The sequence below is a fragment of the Neophocaena asiaeorientalis genome, unplaced genomic scaffold (assembly GCF_003031525.2).
Source record: "Neophocaena asiaeorientalis asiaeorientalis breed wild unplaced genomic scaffold, Neophocaena_asiaeorientalis_V1.1 scaffold155, whole genome shotgun sequence".
In the NCBI taxonomy this organism is placed as follows: Eukaryota; Metazoa; Chordata; class Mammalia; order Artiodactyla; family Phocoenidae; genus Neophocaena; species Neophocaena asiaeorientalis.
This window is the reverse complement of record NW_020173040.1, coordinates 3,824,849-3,851,566: the sequence shown is the minus strand read 5'-3', so window position 1 is coordinate 3,851,566 and position 26,718 is coordinate 3,824,849. Positions and strand designations below refer to the sequence as shown.

General features: G+C 39.6%; 1 protein-coding gene across 1 annotated transcript; it reads left to right on the top strand.

The window, feature by feature from the left end:
* The first annotated feature begins 64 nt into the window (after positions 1-64).
* On the top strand, positions 65-26,690 carry MCEE (methylmalonyl-CoA epimerase). Its single transcript, XM_024742814.1, has 3 exons — positions 65-131; positions 8,536-8,873; positions 25,472-26,690. Exons 1-3 carry the CDS (start codon positions 92-94, stop codon positions 25,622-25,624), a joined length of 531 nt encoding a protein of 176 aa, XP_024598582.1. The 5' UTR covers positions 65-91; the 3' UTR covers positions 25,625-26,690.
* The last annotated feature ends 28 nt before the right edge of the window (positions 26,691-26,718 follow it).

Below are 26,718 nucleotides of genomic sequence, written 5' to 3'. Positions count from 1 at the left end.
CCCCGCCCCTTCGGGCTCTTGTCCCGCCCCCCGCCGCGCCTTCGCCCTTTCGACGCAGGTGTACGTCGGGAATTAGCTAACGCTTTCCAAGATGGCGCGTGTGCTGAAGGCGGCCGTTGCGAGCGCCGTAGGTGAATACTCCGGGCTCGGGGCTGTCCGAGGGTGGGGTGTGCGGGACGGGACGCCAGGGCCAGAGGAGGCCGCTCCGTGGCCAGCGCTCCTGGGTCTGCTGCGCTCTGCCCTCGAGATGCGTTCCTTGGCCGCTGTCAGCACCTTTAGACAGAGAGAGCCAGCCTTCCAGGCACGACTGGGTTAGCGTGGGGTTTTCCTTGTGTGTTTGCGTGTCACAGTCACCACTTCTCTGAGTGGCCCCGGAGGCGAGGGCACCCGGCTAAGGGGCAGCAAGGCTGGACCAGAAGTAAATGCAGTAAATGGCAGAGGGACAGTGAGGTTGTGTTTACCGCACCCCGTGAGAGACGGGGGAGAAACCAGAGGAAGGACAAGCCTTGTGAAAACGCAGGCTGAACTCTGGGCTCGGCCAGCATCCTGCTGAGAACTCTGGAAGGTCAGTTGTGTAAAGAATACGGAAGGAGCGTTTTTTCCCACATGGCCTAAGATATTCCTTATTTTGTATAAAATCAGGGAAGAAAGCAGTAGACTGTTTGGAAGTTTCCTTGAGTTTTCTACACCACCATTAAAAAAAGTAACCTCAAGTTTTCTGTCACCGCAGTCCATCTACTTTCTCCTCTTTCTCTTTTTCTTTTCTTCATCCTTCATCAGAGGGGCAACTATTTCCCTTAATCTGAAATTCCCTGTTAGGAAAGAAGTGCCGAGTGGTGACGTCTCTGCGTTACTCCTGAACGTTCGTGACAAATCCTTCAGCTGAGCACCTTAAGAAAGTGTTTAAGGGGATGAACTTTCAATAATGTTACGTTTCTCTCCTAGAAAGTGCTGTATGTTCCACCTATTCAAACTGACAGTTCAAGTCGTCTTTCGAAGTCCCGTCTCAAACTGAACATGTTCTTTATTTATTGATCTCTGTAGTCTTTCTTACCAGGCACAAAATGTCTTATGCATCTATCATTGCAAGTCACCAGGGCTAAGTGATGAGAACCACGCAAAATGTGCCGTAATAGTTGTAGCTGTCTCGGCTGTGGATCCGTTTAAAGAGGTGATATGTATACAGGAAAAAATATAACAATAGGCTGAGCACAACTTATTAAAAATTAATCTCTAATTAATAGGTGATACTCAAGGTTTGATAATAACATGCCCTCCTGGCCCCTCTTTCCTCTCCTTGGTAAAATACAAGGCAGCATCTGAGCTCACATACCGTTGCAATAGCCCTTTTCAAAAGAACTCATAAAACAGTCATCTCATCTCTTAGAAAGCTGTCTCTGAGAAAATAGACATTGCTCATAGAACATACACTGAAGATATTAAAAACTGAGAACCAAAGAATGGTAAAGAATGTCAGAGGGATGAGAAAATTAAATATCATGGTTGCACAACATCAAGTTTGTTGTCAGACAGACCTAGGCTTAAGGCCCAGCTTTGCCACTCAGTGTGACCTGCAAGGAAATTAATCAGGTCTATTTTTTTTTCTCTAAGTGGGAAAAATCTGAAGTACTCACTGAACTATTACTATTCTCTCTAATTTATGGCCATTGAGACTAATAGGCAGAGCTGGGCCACCCCATGATACACTCTTGCTTCAGAATTTGTGATCACAGTTTGTATAGGCAAGATTGTGTGGTAGCATTGTTGCGTAAAAGTAATGACAAAATTAACCTGTGCGTCTTTATTGGGAGAGGTCAGATCAGCGAGATGTTATGCCGTGGGATCTGTCCTACACCCATGAAAGATCCCAGCAGTATGGAGAATGCCTAGAGACTGGGCCATATGTGCATTGGGGGTAATAACTTCTATAAGGTATTAGAGTCCCCAAGATGAAACAACAGTCATGAGCAGTGTGGGCGGATTAGAGGGTTACTAAAGCAACTGATTTCAACTTGGAAAAATTGTAAATCAGTATTCCTGTATCAAAAAGTGAAAAGAATACTATGCTTATAATAGCTTCCAGCAGCATTATTCCATGAGGATGTCAGTAGTCACTAAACACTGAAATACTGTCAACAATGTTCTAAAATCAGAGCCCACACGAGTAGATTTTCAAGAGTGAAAGAAGAGTAATCTCCTTGTCATAAAAAGTAGTAAGTTATGGATTGATGAAATGAAACAGTGACTACAGGAGCACTATGTGTGCCAAAACATTCTCCACATACAAACAGTTCTTTAGTTATTAAATAAGAGTTTGAACGTAAGAGCAGTCCTGTGTATAGGGCAGGTGCACAATCACCTTTTTCCTTTAAAAACGTAAAATGCATTAGAAGTCAGAGATGCTTACATTTATAAGCAAGTTATTGATGTAACCTTTTTAAAAGTGACAGTAATGATAATCCTTGGAATTTATAATGTACTTTGTGCCGGGCACTTTTCTAAACCTTTTGTATGTAATATTCGTTTTAGTCTCATGACAATATTATGAGGTAGCTATTATCTTCCTATATGAGAAACAGAGGCACAGAGAGGGTAACTAGCCCAAGGTACACACCAATGGTAGCATCGAGATTTGAACCAGAGCAGTCTAGCACAAGAGCCCACATTCTTAACCATAAAGCATGCTACCTCTTATACTTACACACAAAACCTGAAGGTGAACATATAAATAATAATTTGAATATTAGAGAAGAGGCATTTTTACATGTGTATTTTTAGAAATACTTTTATTCAGTAGTTTTTGGGGGGAAATTAAGGGGAAGGGAATATAACTTCCAAGTCATATATGTATTGCAAGAACTGAATACTAATAAAGATGCATGTTTCTTTTGTAACTTTTATGCACATCTTTGCATAAAGGAAAAGCAAAATGAAAATAGTGTATTCCAAAGGCTGGCTTTGATCTATCCTATTTTAGAGGCTTGAACCTTAGATGACTCCACTTTTTATTTCATTGTGGTTGAATATATCTAACTTAAAATTTACAGTTTTAACCATATTTAGGTATACAGGTCAGAGGCATTAAGTACCTTCATATTGTGCAACCATCATCATCTCCAGAACTTTTTCATCATTCCAAGTTGAACCTCTCTGTACCCATTCAACAATAACTCTCCCATTATCCCAAACCCTAGCCCCTGGTAACCACTATTCTACTTTCTCTCTCTGAGTGTGACTACCCTAGGTGCCTGTTATAGGTGGAATGTGTATACAATTTATATACAATGTGTATCCTTTTGTGACTGGCTTGTTTCCCTTAGCTTAATGTTTTCAAGGTTCACCCATGTTGTGTTGTATGTCAGAACTTCATTCCTTTTTAAGGTTGACTAATATTCCATTGTATGCGTAGACCATATTTTAGTTATCTTTTCATCTGTTGATGGATACGGGTTATTTCCACCTTTTGGCTTTTGTGAATATACACTTAGGAAATGGGTATATAAATATCTCTTCAAATTCCTGCTTTCAGTTCTTTTGGGTATATATCCAGAGATGGGTTGCTGGGTCAAATGGTAATTTTATGTTATGACCCCACTTTTAAGGAACATGAAACTAGCAGAAAAACAGGAGAAGCTCAGAAAAACAAATCAGGTTAAACACACACAATTTGTTCCAATTTGGCTTGCAAAGGATTGGTTTTGTGAAAAAAGGTAGTTTTGAAAATGGAAACTGAACCTGTTAAAGACAAGAGTGGCCAAGTTACATGACTGTGAGGATAGATCTGTGATGGAGTCATATGGAAGTGGGGTAACAGAACTGTTGTCTATTTACTAACTGCAATGAGTAAAAAATGATTCCTAATCATAGTTTTAAACAGGATGAAAATACGTGTATGGTGCCTCTGGTTGAATGCTGAAAATGAATGGGTTTCTTATCAAACTAACTTGAAGGCACTTGTGATGAACGACTTTCTAAGTATGTCTGTCTCCTCAAACCAGATGTGCAAAAATTCAAACTTAAAAACTTATTACAGGGGCCTCCCTGGTGGTGCAGTGGTTAAGAATCCGCCTGCCGACGTAGGGGACACGGGTTTGAGCCCTGGTCCGGGAAGATCCCACATGCCGCAGAGCAGCTAAGCCCATGCACCACAACTACTGAGCCTGCGCTCTAGAGTCCGTGAGCCACAGCTACTGAAGCCCGTGCACCTAGAGCCTGTACTCCGCAACAAGAGAAGCCACCGCAATGAGAAGCCCGTGCACCCCCCGCCCGCTGCAACTAGAGAAGCCCACGTGCAGCAAGGAAGACCCCACGCAGTGATAAATAAATTCGTTTTAAAAAAACACTTATTACATGTTCTAAAATTAGATTATGTGAAGACTGCACAACTTTGCAAATATACATAAAACAGAATTGGACACTTCAAATGGGTAAACTTTATAGTATATAAATTATATCTCAATATAATATCTCAATATTTCTGTTAAGAAAACCTCATTACAAATGATTATTCACATTCTATGACACTTTATGTACAAATTTAACATATAATTTCTTTAAACAGTAAGTACCCTTAATGTGTTTGAGTATAGACCCTTGCAGCTAAACCTTTTCTTACTTGGAGTCGATGTCGAGAAAGCCTGGCCTGAAATAAAAACAATCTGAATGGAAAGGAATGCAATGTTATTTTTAAGTCAAGGCACTAAAAGTATTTAGCAAGAAACAATATTGAAAGAAAGTTGAAATTAGAGTTAATCTACATACCAGATTTGGTAACATATCCATTTCTCGTACATCAGATTCCTGACGTGAGTGAAAGTTAGTTGTTCATCTTTACAATCCTGTTTTTTTTTAACACTCCTATTTTTAAGTATCTCATACCTTTATTCACACATATGTATACATTGTAGTTTATTCATGGGAAGTAATCCTTTTTGGAATAGTCACGAATTGCACATTATGGAGTTCAAAGTAATGTAGTTCTGTTGTACTTTCTGAGAGAAACCTAAAACTAAAAAGCTGTGGATTCCTATAGTTGGGGTGCAATCTGAAATAAAAACATCTTTTAAAAGTTGGCAAAAGTCAAAGGAGAAACTAATATTTTTAAAGTTCAGTTCACAACAAATTCTTCAGCAACACAATTTTTTTTTTTTTCAGCAACACAATTTTTAAAGTATCTGTAAGGATCTATATCACTGTGACCCCTTTATTCTGTTTCTTACCCCAATTTGCTTGGTCTGTAGGATTTCACATTTCACTCATAGACTCCTCATTAACACTTTTTTTTGTGGGTGTAAAGTAATACCTAATTGTTGTTTTGACTTGCTTTTCACTGATGGCGAATGATGTTGAATATCTTATGTGCTTTTTGGCCATTTTTATATCATTTACCCTTCATTTTATAATTTATTTATTTTATTTATTTATTTTTGGCTGTGTTGGGTCTTCGTTGGTGTGTGCGGGCTTTCTCTAGTTGCGGTGGGGGGGGCTACTCTTTGTTGCGGTGCGTGGGCTTCTCATCGCAGTGGCTTCTCTTGTTATGGAGCATGGGCTCTAGGCCTGCGGGCTTCAGCAGTTGTGGCTCGCGGGCTCTAGAGCACAGGCTCAGTAGTTGTGGCTTAGTTGCTCCACGGCATGTGGGGTCTTTCCGGACCAGGGCTCAAACCCGTGTCCCCTGCATTGGCAGGTGGATTCTTAACCACTGCGCCACCAGGGAAGTCCCCTACCCTTCATTTTAAAGAAGTGGAATTATTGAATTCTCACCAGTATCATCATATTTATTTCTGTCCTATTCCTAGAATATATGCTTTAGGGACCAAATAAAACCAATAAAGTGATGTTTCCTTTCACAAACTAGTTTACACTTCTAGAAGTAAGATCAACTAAAATATGGCCATAAAATCTTGATTTTTACATTATATAAAGATGTTATTATCTTTCTATTTTCCTAACATACAAAGAAGATTTTGTGTTCTGTTAAAAGGAAAAAGTATCAGTCATTCTTGTAAACTGTTCCCTCCTCTCATTTCCAAATGATAAGGAAGTTATGGAGAAAGACTGTAGTGAGGCTTCTAATAGCATGAGTTGCTTGGGCTTCCTTTTCAGTGCCAGAGTTTTTGGAATGTCCCTAAAGCAAACTGGCATAGGATATAAAGCTTCACCTTCACTTGGACTTGGACGTATTGTAATTTACTCCTTGACATTGCCATATGTTCCATTGCTGGCAATAGAATGCCTGCCAGAGAACCTCCCGCTGCGCCATCTCTTGTAAAGTTATCACTGGTAAGGAGAATTCAGAAATGCCCAGACTCACTGTTTGATGTACTCTTAAAGTTTCACAGAGCAAACAACACTTTACAGCTCATTGACTGTATCTCCAGTTTTTTGTTTTTTTTTTACTACAGATACATTCTATATTGAAATTTCATTGCAAATTGCACACATAGTAGAGATGCAAGGAAGGAAGGGAAGAGCAGTCTGACTGATGGTTTTGTTGGTTGTTAGCATTTTTAAAATTCACTGCCACCATGCCCTTCAGATGGTTTCTTGGTCTCCACAGAACCCTGCATGCCACTCAACCAGCAAACAGTCCCTGTGTGTCATTAACAATAAGAATGGCTGAATTTACTGTACACCTGTTACAAATGTCTTGCACTGTAGTAGTATATTTTTTACATCAAATATCTAATTTTCACAACAAACCAGCAAGGTAGATATTTAGTGGATAGTACCAGTATTTTTTAAAAAGCTAAAATAAAATACAATAGAACAGAAAATATTAGAGCACATCACATCTAGTAAGGATTAGGTATTCTTTTTATAAAATTTGATTTCAATGGTACATTTATGTATGTGTGTACTGGTTTGGAGTACACTTGAATTTCATGATGACACAATGATTCCAAAGAACCAGAGTCACCAAGGAGAACACAAGACCGGGTGGGACAGTGCGTAGAGAAGAGACAGAGCTGGATGACCTCAGTATTGGGTGTCAGTCCCCCCCAGCCAGCGGGCCTCTCCTAGTGGCCAGAGCAGGACAATTTGCCTGTACACGCTCCCCTTTGCCACAGTCCAAGGAACCCTGTCCCCTCCCTGTGGAGGACAGGTGTGACAATGGAGTTGGCCTTGTGACAGTCATGCTCTAAGCAGAGACAAAGGAGCATTTATTGATTCTGAAAGAGGGAGAGTCCCCACAAGGTGATAAGAGCCACTCAGGCTGTGGGCTCTTTATCTCTTGGTGAGGAAGCATTCCACGCCCGAGGCCTATCCTCCTGCAGCTGAGGAGACTGCCTTCCCCACAAGGTATATGGTCTTGAATCAGATCAAGTAGTGCCACTTTCATTTCCCTGTTATCAAAAATTTTAGTAAAGGGGAATTAATTTTATGTTAGCTGAAGCTCTGTAATACTAGGTACTATTTAAAGTGTTATTTCATTAAGAGCTAATAACCCTTTGTTTAAAATATGTATTCTTCAATTTGCTGTTTCATACTTTTTTATTAAGTGATGTAGTTTTGTAGGATTATATTTACACCTCGTACACGTATATCGTTTTCATTCTGGGGAGAACCTGGCTCTTAAAGTCCAGTATTTTGGGGACTGAAGAAATAGTAGTACATGGGGAGAACACATTGCAGGCTGCTTCAGTTTCCAAATGAAAGGTTTCTTCACATTAGAAGCAGTTCTGCTTCTAATCCTTCAAAATTATAAGAACAATTTAAAAAAATCGCTCAGAGGAAACTCTCATAAGTTTAAGTACCCTCTTGATCTTTGCTTGTTTTTCCCCCAATAATGAGATATTTTCCTTAGTTGGTAATCATCCAAATAAAGTACACATTAAAAGGTATTTATAGGGCTTCCCTGGTGGCGCAGTGGTTGAGAGTCCGCCTGCCGATGCAGGGGACACGGGTTCGTGCCCTGGTCCGGGAAGATCCCACATGCCGCGGAGCGGCTGGGCCTGTGAGCCATAGCCGCTGAGCCTGCGCGTCCGGAGCCTGTGCTCCCCAACGGGAGAGGCCACAACAGTGAGAGGCCCGCATACCGCAAAAAAAAAAATAAAAACAAAAAAAAGGTATTTATGGTTCTAACTTTAATGAACTTACTGCAGAACGTAAGACAAAAAATTGGTTGTAGGTAGAGAAGAAAATTGCTTGCTATCATCATTAAATGTATGTCGTTTCACTATCACATTCAAACTTACCCTTTATAAAATGCAGAGAATAGCAAATAATCCTTAATGATATGCAGCTATCCTTTAAGTGTTATTGGTAAATATGTTATTATGAAAAATGTCATCCTTTGTCCTGAATTTAGAAAGCTCAGAATTAGCTTTTTAATTCCAGACAGTTGTTTCAGAGCAGAGTGAGTAATTCTGACATAAGTTTTTTCATTTATGTACTCTGATTTAATTTCACTAATTAAAAAGAAAAGGTATGTAAATAATTTTTACATAGATGATTATGTTTTGTTTTTTCAAAAATTAATTTTAGAAGGGCATCAATTCTCAGAAGAAGGATCTCAATGCCTGCTCCATTTTTCAGGGCTTTTTCCCAGACTTCAAACTCCAGTTCCAACAGTAAGAACTTTTTCCATGTCCCTGTCCTCGCATCAAGTGGTTGGTCCGGTATGGAACCTCGGTCGACTCAATCATGTCGCAGTAGCAGTGCCAGACTTGGAAAAGGCCAAGGCATTTTATAAGAACGTTCTCGGGGCCCAGGTAGGTGAGACGGTCCCTCTTCCTGAGCATGGAGTATCCGTTGTTTTTGTCAACCTGGGAAATACCAAGATGGAGCTGCTTCATCCACTGGGAAATGACAGTCCAATTGCAGGTTTTCTGCAGAAGAACAAGGCTGGAGGAATGCATCACATCTGCATTGAGGTATTTTAGTTAGTTTAATCCTTGGTATTGTAAATATCTCTTTTAAAATGTCTTTTACTTTTGAAGGCTACATATTGCCGCTGTCGTCAGAAAATTCCATTAAGTTCTTTCAGGGAAATGGTAAAATTGGTTCTCTTCAAGGATGGATCTATAGGTATATTCTCTTTCCCTCTAGAAAACTGCAAATAATAATGAAAATATGTTTTATTGAAGTCTGGGTTCAACTATACAAAGGCCACTGAAGTTGGCCAAAACAGATTTGCGTCTTTGCTGTAGTATTTATTGACCACGTACGACCTTACATGCGATAGGAACACACTGCTTTCACTGTCACAAGGCAATTAGAAGAAACAAGTGACAAGACTTTATAAAGTAAGAATTTCCATATACATGCCTATTATTATAATTATTTTCTATCTTTAAAATTCTAATAACTTCTTCCTTATTACAAAGGCAATACATTTTCAATTACTGACTGATTTCTCAGATCTTCTCAGTTGCATCTGCTAACAATTCCTGAAAAAAACCATGAAGTGTTAGACAAGAACATTCTCATTAGAGAGCCTTTATCTGTAGACGTTCATGTTCAGATAACTGCTTTTGGAATATCAGCATTACCAATTATGCTTCAATTTAAATTATTTTGGTAGGACAAGGCTCTTGATAGAAGGAATGACGTAATTCATAGTTAGGCCTCATTCCCAATCCAGGAGAGAGGGGGGGTTTGGTTCCAGCATGAACCCAAGAATTTATTCGGTTTACATTGCAAATATATTTGAGAACCTACCGCGTGTACTCCACGGAGGGCTTGGATTCAGCAGTGAGTAAGAAAGGCGTGGCCGTGCCCGCGGTCAGGAGGGGCAGCTGCTTACGCTGCACTGGGATAAGCAGAATTAACGTGTCTTCTTAGTTGTGCAACGAAGGAAAGATTGATTGCTCCTGGCAGGCCGAGGAGGCGGTAAGGTATCGCAGGGCATGAGTTACAATGAATGTGAAGGAATCCCCAGGTGGACAAGGGGAGGAAGGTATTCTAGGCAGAAGGAGAGCACATAGAAAGGCATCGGGTTATCATAACTACCAGCATTGTGTCCTCTGGCTGGATACGAAATACTAGACGTGCCTTATTTAATTCTCGTAGCTACCCTTGAGGGCTATATTAACCCCATTTGACAGGCGAGTAGTTAGAATAGTTAACTTGCCTGCAGTCACATATGTAGGACATGGCAAAGGTGGGGTTCAAACCCAGGTTTGTTCTGATTCCAGGATCTGCACTGTTAGCCAGGGCGCCAGATTGCCTTCATTGGATTAGCTGAGTTTAAAATTTCAGGTGGGGAAGCCATAAGATAGTGGACAAAGGAGCTAAACGAGGCCTAATATTTAACCTTTATCCCTTTTTTAGGGTGTTAATTTTGGCTGCAAGTCTTTGTTTCAGTGGACTTGAGGGCTTGTCTAAGTCTCCCCAGGATGACAAGCAGGATCCTCAGCCCTTGAATGCACTCATCTCTCTCCCACACTATACTGTCTGTGTTCTACATCAGAGAACCCAGGCCTTCAAAGGAAGCCACTGCGAGTTAGAAGTTCAGTTAAGTAAAACATAGTGGAAGTTGAGTTATGTAAAAGTGAATTCAAAAGTCCAGATTAAAGGGGGGAAATGAAAATGTTTGTCAGTATAAAATGAAGGTAGGTGATAGGAGGAGTTGTGAAGAGTGGTTAGTTAGCTGCTGCATTAGTATGCCACACACCCCATCACGAGTCTCTGCTCTCTATAAAAAATAAAATGTCTTGACTGGGTAGATGTTATTTTTCTATTCTCAGTCTAAGATGAGCTGTCCCAGGCTGATGGCACAGCTCTGCTGTCAGTAATGTATGACTTACAGGGTAGCCCCAGGCCTCACCAAAGGCAGAGAGAGAATACAGGGCAGGTATCTTCAGGGGGTGATCTCGAAACCAAACATATCACTCCTGTTCCTGTCGTTGGTTTGGTCACATGGCACACTCGACCTCAAGTGTAGTCTGTTGTCAGGCACTTACATGCCTTGCTAAAACCTGGGGCCTGGTATAATTAAAAGGAGGAAATGGAAAGTGGGTACTGGAGGCCACCAGTTTATGCTAGTTGGTAATTTTTAAAAGTGGTATTGCAGGGATAGCATGACACTTTTTTCTGAATGAAGATATGCTTTAAGGTGGAGTCATTTGAGAATCATTGTCACCTGCTGTGGAAACCTGTGAAATGAAGTTGTTACCACACGCAGGGGCTTGGTTCCCTAACTCACCAGAGAGAGCAGAATTCCTCACCGATCCTTGAACAGGAAAAACATTTTTGTTGAATGAACCTGCAGAGATTTCAGAGTTAATTATTTTACCATAGTGTAACCTAGTCTCTCCTGCTAATACAACTGAGGTCTGAAATTGTCTTCCACTGGAAGTACAAAGGTGATAGAACTCATCAGAAGATATTTCTTTGGTCATTCCAGTTTCTGTGGCCACATAATACGTTATCCCTACACTTCAGGGTGTGATGACAACTATTGTATCTTGCTGGGGATTTTGTGGGTTGGGAGTTTGGGGGAGGGCTCTGCTGGGCAGTTCTTGCTTGGGGTCTGTCCTGCAGCTGCGGTCAAACATGGAAGTGAGGCTCCGCCGGGCCGGGTGTCCCACTCACGTGCTGGTGGCTGCTGCTGGCTGGGCGCCGGGTGTGCAGCTGGGCCTCCCAGCAGAGCACATGTGTGTGATCCCTGCAGCTCCACAAGCTGAGGGCGCTTCTCAGGACAGTCGGACTTCTTACCAGGCAGTGGACTTGCTGACTCCTTACCGGCCAGAGTGAATGTCCAAGACTCTGTGGGACTGTGTGGCATTTCCGTCCTGGCCTCGGAAGTCCCACAGCAGCACTTCTGCTGTCTGTTGGTCATAAACAAGTCCTCGAGGCTGACCAGATGCAGGGGGAGAGGAGAAGCTGAGAGGCTATGGCCGCATCTTACAAGTGCTACAGCCATCCATGTAGTGATGTGTTCTAAACAGAAGGAATGTGTGTGAAACTTCTAGAAGGTCTAGAACGATTTTATTTTCAAATAGCCAGAAGTGGGAACCAGGACCATTCCCTCTGCAAGAGGAGGCAACCTGTCTAGCCTTTGTGAATAGAAGGAGACTCAAGAGAGGGGTACTTGAAAGGTGGAAGGTGATAAATACATGTGTGTTTGGCTTTCCCTAGAGGAAGTTTGGAGGTCATCTTGTTCCGTCTTTTTCTTGCTGACATGCGCACCCAGCAGCCTCAGTTGTCTGGCACAGCTGTGCTGACATGCATGTGTGCTTCTGACCTTTCGCAGGCCTCTCCCTGAGGAGAAGCTTGTGGTATCGAATAGAACTACCCCTGCTTTCGCTAAATAACTTAGACAGCAAGGTATGTCACAGTGAAAACCTTAAAGGCCACTGAAAATATTTACTTATTCAACAAATTAGTACTGTTGTAAAAATATTTAAGTGCTTCCATGCTGGTCGGTAAATAGCTGCTGCTCTAAACCTTCTGAGTAACATCCTCCTTCCAGAAGGACCCTTCTCTGAGACCCCCTCAGACATCTCCCCCCGCCACACACACACAGTTCAGCGACTGAAGGCTTACTACTCAGCACAGCGGGGGTCCTCCAGGACCCTGGATAAGGTGCCTTCTGTTCTGTTTGGTTGGTGTCTTTGTCTGTTATGTTCCTGGTCATTAAGCGTTTTCAGGGTCACTGTGACTTTCACTGCATTAGGTGCCGGGATGTGTAGCTACACAAAAAAGTCGCGGTCCTCTCAGGATTGCCCGCTGCTTCACGTTTTTATGTGTGCCCTGCACTTCCCACAGAGGATTAGAGGTGACTGGCCAAAATACAGCCTATGAGATACTAAAGGATAAACCTAAGTAACAGTGCAAGTTAGAACAAAGGAAAATGAATCAAGAGAAAACTCAAGGTAAGATTAGTGTACCCACTCATTCTGTCAAATATTTCCTTCTAGTTGCCAAAACAAAAGGGAAAATAAATACTATTAAAAACAGTTGTGGCCCCTTCCCCTTCTTCCCCTCCCTTCGTGCCATCCTGGAGACTTTAGGTAGAGCAGAGCCAAACACTAGTGCACGCTGCTGGGGAGAGCGGGGGAGCCCAGAGCGGGGTGCGGGGCCACGTGGGATGAGGGGCCCCCTCGAGCAGAGCTGCCTGCTGTGGGAAAGCTGGAGGCCGAGTAGGGTACCCACGCGTAGGGAGCCTCCAGCGCAGGGTGTCCAAGTCTGAGCAGAGGATGCCACCAGGCTTGGGGCGTCAGAGTGAGAAGGGCAGCAGTGCTGGGGGCCAGCCCAATGCAGGGAGTGGGGTCCCAAGCATGTTGGGAGCATAGGGTGTGAGAGCCTGAGCAGAACGTGTGCGCGCGTGCATGCACGTGCAGGGGGCACCTGGTGTGGGGAGGCAGGGCCTGAGCTGTGTGTGGAGTGTGTCAATGCCGTGGGAGACGATGACTCATGGGGAGGTGAAGCCAAGCGGGCTTGCGGATGGGGTGGCCGCTATGGGCAGTCAGGGCCTGAGCAGGGTGAGGAAGGTGTACACACGTTGGGGCCACTCTGTGCAGGAGGGGGGGACCCAAGCAAGGTGGCGAGGACTTGAGTATGGGGAGTGGGGTGGGAGGCCCTGATGCAGGGGCCCAGGCCCAGCGAATGGGAGCTTAGGTGGGGTGAGGAAGCAACCAGATGGGGTAGGGGGAGGACACGTGGGGTGAAGCGAGCGTTGCTGAGGGAGGGGCAGCAACAGGGTAAGGACTGGTTCCGGGGAGGTGTATCAGGTGAGTGGGTATAGCTCCCCAGTGTCGGAGATGGTGGTATAAATACACAAAGGATGTTAGATTATGAAAGAAAAAAACTTTAAAGTGAGAGACTAGCAAGGTAACTTATTTCCTGCGTGCTGGGAAATGTCTGTTCTCCAATGAAGAAGAGAGAAAATTCTACTTTTTGAAAAACTCCATTCTCATTTCGGCTTTACAGTAAACCCTAGGGAATTGCTAAGCTCTACAAGTGATCTGTGTATCACCAGTCCCCAGACGTGGGGCTTTTGTAGAATGATTACATTTCCAGAGAACAAAAGAAGTGGGCGGTTTGATCAGGTTTTTTAACTTTCTCTGTTATTCAATAAGGAAAAATTTTAAAAATTCTGTCTCTTGCCAACATCATTTTGGAAGAGAAAGGGCATTTTATTACCAAGAATAAACAGAGGAGAAGAAAAAGGAGAAATCCTCTTGGAATAAAAGAGTTCTGTCAATTAAGATATTTAGTTTTTTTAATGTTTTATTATCAACTGGTGAAAATTTCAGAGCAGCATTTGGGAAACTTTCTATATAGCCACCACCAGACCACATAGCAAGTATGGAAGCCAATGTGTGCCCTTCTGAAATAATCCCCAGGACTACACAGGAACCTTCTGAACACGATACAAAGTGAGAACAGTGTTAGGTTTGCATAATTCACTTAGTTATTTGTTTTTTGGGAAAAGACAGTTGAAACAGAAATGTTTTATTCAGACTTTTAATTTTAACTTCCATGGATTTATATCAGTTTGAAGATTAAATTCATTCATTATTGGTATCAATAAGCACTATTATAATTTTATATAAAATAAAAAGCCTATATTTTTAAGATTAATCAAAATATGCGCCATTAAAAGTAGCACATTATTCTTGTTCATAAATTTTGGTCACTGTGAATTACATATCTTAAGGTTTTTAAAAAGATGTTATTTAGTCCAACTTCGTGTCTTTCAACAAACAAGATTGCATTGCCATTTTCAGATGAGACAGCTGAGGACCAAAGAGAGCATAAGCTTTACCTGAAGGTTCTGAATTCTGATTGTGAGAATCCAAACTTTTTTTTATGTGGAGTACTGTCACTCTTAATTTCCAAATTACAGGAGAAAATCAAAATAAATTCCCAGACACAGATACAATACCCCCTGCTGCCTGTCCCCACCCTACCATACCCCCCAAAACTGATAAGAAGTTGAAATGAATAGCCCAGATATTCACCAATGACATTTAAGGTCTTACAGAGCTATATGATACACAGTTGTAATTGTGCAAAGGACTATAAAAGCAGATTTTTTTAGATGGGTTATTATTGACTATGTTATTTTTATTACTTAGGGGGACAGACTTAATTTCCCAAATCAAATTACTTCGCATTTTTTCTAAGCATTCTTTATACCCTTAGAGTAGATAATGCATCTACTTTCAATTCAGAAAAATTAAAACGTTTTTATTTCATTCTTTTTATCATCGCCAAACAGCACATTAGGAGCAGTCTTAGAAAATTGTTAATTTTATGGCAGTACTCTAAACAGAAGGATGGACATGATACAAGATCTTTAAAATCAAAGTCAATGATAGAAATAGTAACAGAAATAGAAATAAACGCTAGTACAATGTCAATTAGGCATTTCCCCCCAAAATCTAAGTTATTAAATCTTAGAAGTATTTCTTGGACTAAGGGATACTGAAGAAGCAGTATACTAAAAATTAAGATGCACTATCAGGGGACTTCCCTGGTGGCGCAGTGGTTAAGAATTGCCTGACAATGCAGGGGACACGGGTTCGATCCCTGGTCCGGGAAGATCCCACATGCCACAGAGCAATTAAGCCCATGCACCACAACTACTGAACCTGCGCTCTAGAGCCCACGAGCCACAACTACTGAGCCCGTGTGCTGCAACTACTGAAGCCCGTGCATGCCTAGAGCTCATGCTCCACAACAAAAGAAGCCACCACAATGAAAAGCCCGCGCACGGCAACGAAGAGTAGCCCCCGTTCGCCGGAACTAGAGAAAGCCCACGCACAGCAATGAAGACCCAATGCAGCCAAAAAAAAAAAAAAATTATAAGATGCAATATCAGAAATGTGGATATTTATAATTGAGTAGAATGTTCTATAATGAAAATATCCATGATCATATGTAGAGTAGAAGTTATCAAAAGGGCACTGTGAAAACAGTCATGATTCTATAATGAAAAATTTCAAACATACAAGAAGTAGAAAAAAATGTAGTGAACTCCCATATTCCCATCACCCAGATTCAACAGTTTTCAAGATCTTGTCACACTTTATCGTTTCTTCCTTTGTTAAACTGTTTAAAAGTAATTCACAGGTCATTTTACCTTTATGTAGTTTGTGTCTCTAAAAAATAAATAACCACAATGACGTTATCATATTGATCAAAATTGACAAAAATACATCTTTTGTCACCATCATATACACAGTTATAAATCACATTTACTAGATTGATTCACGAATGTCCTTATAGTTGATGTGTTCTAATCAGGACCCAAACAAGATCCACTTATTACAAATGTTGTTAATCTCTTTAGGTTCTTTTTAAAAAAAATATTATTAACATCTTACTAGTGCAGTACATTTGTCACAATTAATGAGCCAAATCGATACATTATTATTAACTAAAACGTATACTTCATTCAGATTTTCTTAGTTTTTACCCAGTGTCCTCCAGTGTCCTTTTTCTGTTCCAGGATCCCATCCAGGTACCACATTACGTTTAGTTATCATGTCTTTTTAGGCTCCTCGTGCCTGTGACATTTTCTTAGACATTACTTGTTCTGGATGGCCTAGATATGTTTGAGGATTACTGGTTGGTTTTTTTTTTTATAGAATGTCCCTCAGTTGAGATTTGTCTGATGTTTTTCTCGTGATTAGACTAGGGTTATTGATTTTGGGGAGGAAGACCACAAAGGTAAAGTGCCATTCGCATTACATCATGTCAGGGGTACATACTATCCACATGACTTATCACTGCTGATGTTGGCCTCGAGCTCCCGGCTAAAGAAGTGTCATCACGTTTCTCCACTGTAAAGATACGATTTTTTTTCTTTTTCTCCATATTATAATCTTTAGGAGGAAGTCACAGTGTGAAGCCAAAACTGAAGGAATGGAGAGTTATGCTCCTTGATCATTCTGTAAATTATTTGGAATTTTTCTGTATGGAAGATTTCTCTGTTTCCCCCCATTTATTTATTCAGTCATTTATTCTTCAATCACTTATTTATTCAGTCATTTATTTTATATTATTAATGAGTTCTACACATTTATTTTATACTTTAGACTGTAATCCAATACTACTTTATTTTGTTGCTCAAATTGTTCCAGCTTTGCCAGTAGGGCATTTTGGTTGACTCCTGTGTCCCTTTGACGTACCCTATCTTTTTTATTTTTCCTCCCATGCTTCCTTATTTTCTGGCACTGCAAGATGCTCCAGACACATCATCTGTGTTCCCTCTGCTAATCTTGAACTGGCCATCTCCCCAAGAAGCCCTGGCTTCTTTCACTAGAGAATGGTGTTAGAAACCAAGATCTGGGCTCAAGATGTGCTTGTTGCCACTGGGGTGTCATTGCTTCTAGGCCTTCTCAGCTAACAGAGCAATGACCTATGTGTGTGTATGCTGTATATATACATATATCTGTAAGCATGCCTATATTCAACCATAACTCATAAGATGTCTGTTTGACACGCTCATGAACTCATGAGTTCATACTGATGTCTCTGACCTTAATCCATTACCACATGGACCACTCTAGCCTTCTCCCTTGCTTGTCTATAACCCCTCATTCCAATAGGGAGAAACTTGGCTCCTACCATGTGCCATCCCTTTACTTAATTGTTCAATTTCCGTATGGATATATAGTGATTGTATTAATTTCCTAGGGCTGCCGTAATAAGTTACCACAAACTTGGTGGCTTAAAACAATACAAATTTGTCCGCAGGTTCCAGAGGCCAGAGTCTAAAATCAAGAGGAAAAAATACAGAAGGAACAAAAAAACAGAATAGAGCATAAGAGAGTTGTAGAGCATGGTCAAAAGTTTTAGCAGAGTATACTTGGAGCCCCAGAAAGAGAGAAGAGAGAAAATAGAACAGAAGCAATCATTGAAGAAATAGTCGACAAGGACATTACCAATCAGAGGTAAGACATCAACCCACAGATTCAAGCCCAGCAACCCGAAGCAGGGCAAATACAAATGACACCACCTGAGCGCCCCACAGTCATGTTGAGAACCAAGGATAAAAGAAAATCTTAAAAGCAGTCAGAGAAAAACAAGACAACAGAAGTTATGAAATGACGCAATATGTAGTGACATTTTTTAGGTACTGAAAAGAAACTGCCAATTTAGAATTCTGTCAATAAATCCAGCCAAGATGGTGTAACAGAGACCAGATTTATCCTTTAGCCTCGAAGAAAAAAATTTAGACAAAATATATGAAATAACAATTTTTGGCATTGGACATCTGGCAGCACAACACATTGATTTCTCAGAGAAAGAAGACAACCAAGGTAACCCTACAGTTTCCCAGCTTACTGGCTGGAGAGAGTGTTTCCAGGCTGCAGTGCAGGAAGGGAGGATCCAAGTGAAGTTCAGCAGCCTCCCTGCGTTGAGGAGGTGGGAGCAGAAAGGATGGGGAGGCCGTGGTGATCTGAGTTTGCCATATAAAGGACTGGAAAGGAGAGAGCTGCATGGAGGGTATTCTCCAGAGGTCAGCAACGCCTCTCAGCTCTTCATCTGAATAGTGAACAGTGCATGTGTGTGAGGATGCTGCCTGAAGCTGGGAATAGAACTCCTTGAAAGGATTAGAGGGGACAGTCCTTACACAGCGATTGATGAAAAAGCCATGTTCTTACCAACCATAGTGGAGAGACCTTGTAATTCATGAGACATTGGGTAGAGTATTCAGAATAGCTTTGCATTAGTTGTGAGGAAAATTGATCCTAGACTTTGGGCTGCTCTGATCCTTCAGTAGGTGAGTGGATAAATAAGCTGGTACATCCAGACAGTGGAATATTTTTAGCACTAAAAAGAAATGAGCTATCAAGCCATGAAAGGACACAGAGGGATCTTAAATGCATATATTACTGAGTGAAAAAAGCCAATCTGTAAAGACTGTATATTGTATGATTCCAACTATATGGCATTCTGGAAAAGGCAAAACTATGGAGACAGTGAAAAGATCAGGGGTTGTGAGGGTGGGGAGAAATGATGACTAGGCAGAGCAGAGAGGATTTTTAGGGCCGTGAAAGTACTCTGTATGATACCAAAATAATGGATACATGTCATTATACATTTGTCCAAACCCGTAGAATGTACAACACCAATAGTGATCCCTAAGGTAGACTGTGCACTTTGGGTGATAACGCCGTGTCAGTGTAGGTTCATCAGTTGTAGCAAATGTACCATCTGGTGGGGGATGCTGATAATGATGGAGGCTGTGCCTGCTCTTGGGGCAGGGATTGTGTGGGAACTCTCTACTTCTCAATTCTGCTGTGAACTTAAAACTGCTCAAAAAAAATAGTCTTTGGGACTTCCCTGGCGGTCCAGTGGTAAGGATTCTGTGCTTTCATTGCCAAGGGCATGGGTTCGATCCCTGGTCGGGGAACTAAGATCCTGCAAGCCACGCGGCATGGCCAAAAAAAAAAAAAATACTCCTTAAAAAAATAACATAACCCCCTGTCACCCTAGAATTCTAACCTTGATGAAAATATCCTTTAAAAATGAAAGTGAACTGAAAACATTTTTAATTAAACAAAAATAAGAAGATTATGCCCAGCAGACCTGTGCTACAAGAAATACCAAAGAAGTTCTTCAGGATGAAGGGAAATGATACCAGGTAAAAACTCAGATCTTTAGAAGAAATGAGGAGCACCAGAAATGGTAAATATGTAGGTTAAAATAATAACTTTTTTATTACCTTAAATTATGTATGAGACAACTGACAATTGAAAATTTTAAAATGCATTGTAGGGTTTATAACATAGAAGTAAAATTTATGACAGTAGTATAAAGGATGGGAGTTGGGCAATTGGAAGTATACTATTGTAAGTTTCATATATTATACATGCAGTGGTAGACTCAGATGAGATCAAATATATACATTGTAAACTCTAGATCAATCAATAAGAAAATTAAGAGATAACTAAAATATAATTAAGGAGATAAAATCAAACACTACGAAAATACATGTTTAAACAAGAGGTCAGGAGAGGAGGAACAACGTATTAATGAGACAGAAAAAAAGTAAGATGATAGACTTCAATTTAACTATATGAGTATTACATTAAGTTTCATTGGATTAAACATTAATTAAAATGCAAATATTATGTATCTGGATTAATAAAACAAGACACATCTGAAAATGAAATTACAGCAATTTCATTTACAATAGCATCAAAAAGAACAAAATACTAAGGAATAAATTTAACAAGAGAACTGTCAAAATTGTACTCTGAAGACTATGAAACATTGTTGAAAGAAATTAAAGAAGGCCTGAATAAATGGAAAGATATTCTGTGCTCGTGGATCAGATGACTGAGTATTGTTAAGACGTCAATATTCCCTAAATTAATCTACGGTTTCAGTGCAGCTGCTATCAGATTCTCAGCTGGCATCTTTGCAGAAATGGACAAACTAATTGTGAAATTCACATAGAAATGCAAGGGATCCCAAATAGCCGAAGCAATCTTGAAAGAGAAAAACAAAGTTGGAGGATTCACACTTATTGACTTTAAAACTTACTACCATCAAAGGTAATCAAAATGGTGTGGTACTAGCATAAGGATAGAAACAGAGATCAATGGACTACTCTAGAATTAAGAGTCAGACATAAACCCTCATACTTGATTTGCAATGAGGGTACCAACACCCTCCAGTGGGGGAAAAATAGTCTTTTCAACAAATGGCATTGGGACAACTGGATATCCACATGCAAAAGAATGTATTGGAACCCTTACCTCACACCATATGAAGATTCTTTTTATATCTGGACACAACACAGTGACACTTGGGTAGGTGAAAGGCAGAACTCTTTGTTACAGCTCCAAAAGAGAGAAGGCTACCAGGTAGGGCACATGGGGTTGTACTGGGGACAGGGTAACAGCAACTGGAGCTGTAGACGGTAGCTGAGTGGGACAAGTGGAGGGGGTTTAGCTAGGTTTCATGGGCTCCCTGTAGATTAGCTAATTTGAGTAATTCTGTGGGCTCTGGGGCATAGGGACTGTACCCAGTTGTCTGGTACCTGTCTCTGCAGCAGCTAAGGTGGGCACATACTGGCCCCAGGATATGAGAGCCTGATAAGGGAGGTGATTGGCATGCAGGCTTAATCAGTTGCTCCAGAATGAGAACTGACCAGCCTCTACCAGGGCCTCAAAACTGGGTTAAGACAGCATTTCAAAAAAAATCCCCGAAAGTTATATAATACCATATAAAAATTAACCAAACGTGGATCAAAGACCTAAACGTAAGAGCTAAAACTATAAAACTCAGAAAAAAACATAGGTGTACATTTTATGACCTTGGATTAGGCAGTGGTTTCTTAGATATGACACCAAAAGCTCGTGATAAACAAGAAGGTTGATAAGTTCAGCTTCATCAAAATTAAAAACTTTTGTGTAACGACAACTCATAGAATGGGGGAGAATATTTGCAAATCATATATCTGATAAAGGACATATCCAGAATATTCAAAGAACTATTACAACTTGTCTTTATCCTTAATAATCTTTATCTGCTTGATGTGTCAGATACTGAGAGGTATGCATGCTTAGTTTGTTTTCTATTTTTCAAGGCAATACTGTTAGGTACATGAAGATTCAAGATTGTTTTATCATCTTGGTTGATTGTTTTTAGGTTGTATATGTTTTTACTTCTGTTAGTATGTTTCATTTTAAGTTCTGTTTTATGTGATATTAGTGTTGCTATATCAACTTTCTTGTGGTTAATATTTACCTGGTATATCTTTTATCCATCCCTTTACTCTTTTCTTGTGTGTGTGGTTTTCTTTAGGTCTATTCCTAGAAGACATTTATATTCTAAAAAGGAGCATATAGCTAAATTTTTTTTTGTTTAAGTATATCTCTCTCAATCAACAAATATATTTAAAAATTTTTATATTCGTATAATCTCATTTTATAATTCATAAATTTAACCTGTCTCCATTTAAAATAACTACTAAGGTACTTGAACTTTTTAACTTTTTTTGGTTTTTATTTCTTTTTTCCTTTCTATTGAATTGAGAAACTTTTTTTTTTAATTCTTTCTTCCTCTGCTTTTTTAGAGATTACAAATTCTAGGTCGATTTGTTTAGTAGTTAGCCTTAATTCTTTTAACTTACAGAAAACTTCAAACACAAAAAATGACAGTAATATAATGAACTCTCATGTACCAAAACCCAATTTCAACAGTTATCAATTCATGGATAATCTTATTCCATATATACTCCCTCTATCACATTATCACACTTCCCTTTTCTTATGTTAATGTGAAGACATTTCTAGATGTTATGTAATTTCATCCATAAATATTTTAGTTGTGTGTATGTGTTTATTGCATTTTTTATGTATTTATACAAATTCATAATGGCACCTAAAACAAAATTAATGGTAATCCTCTAATATCATGAAATACCTAGTAGGTATTCAAATTTGTTCTTCTATAACTTTTTATAGTGTGTTTGAATTAAAATCCCAATAATGGGCACACATTACTACTGGTTGGTATGTCTCCTTTGAGCCTTTTTGTTGTCATTTAGTTTTGTGTGTGTATGTGTGTGTGTGTGTGTGTGTAAGCAGGGGTCTTGAATGATAATTTAGCTAGTTTAAAATTCTAGATTGACATAATTTTACCTCAGTACTTTGACATTACTCCCGTATCTTCTGGTCTCTGTTCCTACTAGTAAGAATTTGTTCAGTTCAATTGTAGGGAGTTGTTGCTTTTCCCTGAGAGCTCTTAAGATATTCTCTGTATCACTGATGTTATTCAGTTTCTCTATTATATGTATAGGTATTGGTTTATCTTTATTTATCCTGCTTTATTCTCAGGTGCACTTTTAATTTGAGGACTCAAGTCTTTCTTCAATTATGGAAAATTATCAGTTATCTATTCAAATATTGCTGTTGTCACTCCATCTGGTCTCTCTTTCTTTAGCTCAGTTTTGCTAGAATATCTGAATCTGTCTTCCATATCTTTTAATATTGCTTTAACATATTTTTATCTATCTTCACCAGTCCCTGCTATGTGCATATGCCTTCAAATGCCAGTGGAATCTTGTCCATGAACTGTCACCAAACTCTTTTGTTCAATAGGCAACACTAGAGAAGGACAAGTTATTGTCTAACCATTAAGAAGAGTCCAGATTTCCCTTCTTATAACCTAAATGTTTATTAGTAGGGGAATGATTAGGTCACCTTTCGTATTTCTATAAAGTAATTAGTTAGGACACTATGTAGTAGGTTAAAAATTGTTGACCTATATGTACTGACATGAAAAAATTGCTAAAATATATTACATAAAAAAGCAAGTACAAATAATGCATACAGAAAGCATCATGTACCCCTGTACACACATGCACACACACACAATGTATGTGTGTGTGTGTATATATATAAACTTTAATTGATATACATGTTAGTTAGCCAGACTGCAAAGTTCAGAGCCAGCTATGAAGTTTAGAGCCAGCTATGAAGTTTAGAGGACACGTGGTCCTCCAGAAGACCACCCTTACTCAGTATCATCTGCAAATTTAGAGTTTTCCAAAACCACCCTCATGCTCAATAACGCCCTAGAAATGCTCACAGAGCTCCCCGAAAGCTATTACACTCATTCTTATGGTTTATTACAGAGAAATGATACAGACCAAAACAGCCAATGGAAGAAACACAGAGGGCTCTAAATGCAAAGCTCCCATTTTCCTCAGGACACGTGACCATTCTGGCATTGATGTGTGACAGTATGCCTTGAGTATTGCCAACCAGGGAAGCTCACACAAACTGAAATGTTGAGTTTTTCTTGGGGCTTTACTACTTAGGCATGGTCGATTGATTGATTGCCCACATGGTTCAACTCAGTCTCCAGATCAGCTGATATCATGTGACCCATAGCTCCTACCTTAAATCACATGGTTTCTGGCATGGCCAGCCCCTACCCTAAGACTATGATGGCCAGCTCTACTTTAAGATCCAGATTGGTCAGCTTCTACCCTAAACAGAGACTCTCCTATCAGGTTATATAGGTTATCTCCCACAAGTCAAGGGCAAAGACACTCCTATCAAGGTTACAAAAATTATCTCCCAGAAGTCAAGGCCAGATCCCTCGTAGACAAAACCAGATTCTTTACTACTTCATACATATGTAAGGATTATAATATATTTTAAGATTTGGAAGAGCATACATCAAACTGAGGACAGTAGTTACCTCTGGAGCAGGAAGTATTATTAGTGGTAGTCAAGGGGTTCTTAGCTCTACCTGTATGTTTAAATTTTCATGTACTGTATAATTTTTTTTTTTGTATTTTTAACTTATCTTTAAATGGAAAGACTGAATTTAGACTAACTTTGGGAAAATGGAAAAAGAAGTCAAATTCAGTAGAATGAAATTCATTATACGCAGATACAAAAGGGGAAGCTATCAGGAATCCAACTGTTCTGAGAAAGCTGAGACTAGACCAGCTATTTCAAAATAGCATGAAATGACCATCATAGTCTGGGCATGACTTTGAAATAGCTATCAGGTTTAAAAAGAAACATTGTCAGGAATGTACAAGTAGAATGTACTCTGAAGAAATTATAGTTTATTTATAGTAACATTTAGTATCCTTATCAGTGGTTTGACCAGTTTTAGAATCCAGTATGTAATCCTGGGCTCTTTGAAAGTAAGATTGTATAAATATGAACATTTGTTAAATCTATATTTGGGTACATGGGTGTTATTCTCTCTGGATTTTTTTTTTATTATTGTTTGTAATGCTATTAGATCATTAAACTCCAGGGTGATGTATGACTGCCTAGGAATACAGGGATTCTTACTATCCCTTTCTATCCACTTACTGGGTTCCAAGTCTAGGAGGATGATTTTCCAAGACAGAGGAGAATTACTCTTCCATCAGGTATTTAGAAACAGATTTGCTCCTTTCCTAGACTGCTAATAAGTATGAAGAAAATAGAAATGTTTTAGAAGAGACTTGCAAAATTATAAATGTATGCATTTTTTTAGAATGGAGAAAAACATTTTGGTGACAGTTTAATAGTGATTTTCATGTATATGAAGTTCTAATCTCAAAAGTAATAACCAGACAGTTTGTCAGGTGAGAGGTTTGGAGATCAGGGAAGCACTCATATTTGCTGAGTACCTTCTATAAACTGTGCTCAAAGCTTCTTATCTGTTATTTTAATCTCTTGGCCATTTATATGGCAGGCCTCATGTCCCTCTTATAAATGAAGAACCCAAGGCTCTTAGGAAAAACAATTTATGCAGTATCGTCAACAATACTGCTAGACGAACATGCTATGAAGTGTAGCATACATTATTTAGGTTGTAAGAAATGTTTGCTAATGGTGAAAATTCTTAAGCATTGTTCTTGCTTACCTAGGAAAATTTAGCAACTTCTTTTCCTTGTCTAGAAGTATTAAGCTTATTTCTGTGCTGGTTTAAGAATGGCTCTGCCCAAAGGCAGAGAGCTCTCAGTTTCTTCTAAGCCTTACGATATTATAATTTGGTATTTTTATGACCTCAAATGTGTTCTTATTTATTTCCTTTTCTCAAGGTGGATAATATAAATGCAGCTGTGATGGATTTGAAAGAAAAGAAGATTCGTATTCTAAGTGAAGAGGCCAAAATAGGAGCACACGGAAAACCAGTGATTTTTCTCCATCCTAAAGACTGTGGTGGAGTCCTTGTGGAACTGGAGCAAGTGTGACTTCTGTTCTCAAGAAACTAAATTAATTGCCCTGAAAAAGCCTTATCAAAATGTGCTTTGGCATTGAGTTCTTCATTGCTTCCATCACTTAAAAGTTAAGTCTAATCACAGAAAGAGATTTTTAAAAATTATATGTGTGTGTATATATATATACACACACATAAAATATTTGCTAATTACTTTGGTTTTTTTCCTGATTTGGAGAAAACTTTGATTACTAAGTACTTACGGAATATTATTAAAATCATATTCATAGAAATAAATTATTCCTGTTCTAAAACAGGGTAATTGAGTACTCGGTGTGTGTGTGCGTAAGAATGGATGCACCAAGTACACCTGACAGCTGTGCATGGCTACATATCTGGGACAAAGTGATTCCTAAGGATGTTACAGAGAGTTTTTTAGAGCAAACTGTTTAAGGTTAAGGAGTTTTTACCTCAGAATTTTTGCTCTTCTGGAGCAGCTCAAGTTCCTTATGGGCCAGTATTTTGGGTGCTAGTGCTAGATGTATGAACAAGAAGTTCTGTGGAAAATTTGGTGGCTGATCTAGTGGATGCATAGATAGATGAATTTTTTTTTAAATCAGTAAACATGGAAAGGGCAGTGAATTTGTAGTTATCTGTCACGTACTAGGATACCACAGCAGGTCCTAGAAGAATATACCAAATGAATAGAAACCCACTGCCATGAAATTTATGGTCCAGTTGGGAAAACTACTTCATGAACTAAATGTACTTATAAAACAACATGAATGAGTTGAAAAGAAAAGGAAAGGGAAAGGAATATAGATCTCAGAGATTGTGCTTAGTTAGAGGCATATCAGGTTTTTGGTCAGACTCCCAAAGAGAAACAAGTATCAGATGAATTTCAGGGATCACAGATGTATGTATGGAATGCACAATGTATGGGAAAGTGGTTGGTCTTAAATTCATGGATGATTAGATGTTGAGTGGTGAGTAGTGTGTGCACGTTGAGCTTGTGGTTATGGAAGACAGGTATAACATCTAGTTCTACTTGTCGTTCAGAAGTTACAATAAAAAAGTATAGCATTATCTGACATTCTCAATGCTTGTAGAGGTAATATTTAAGATAAC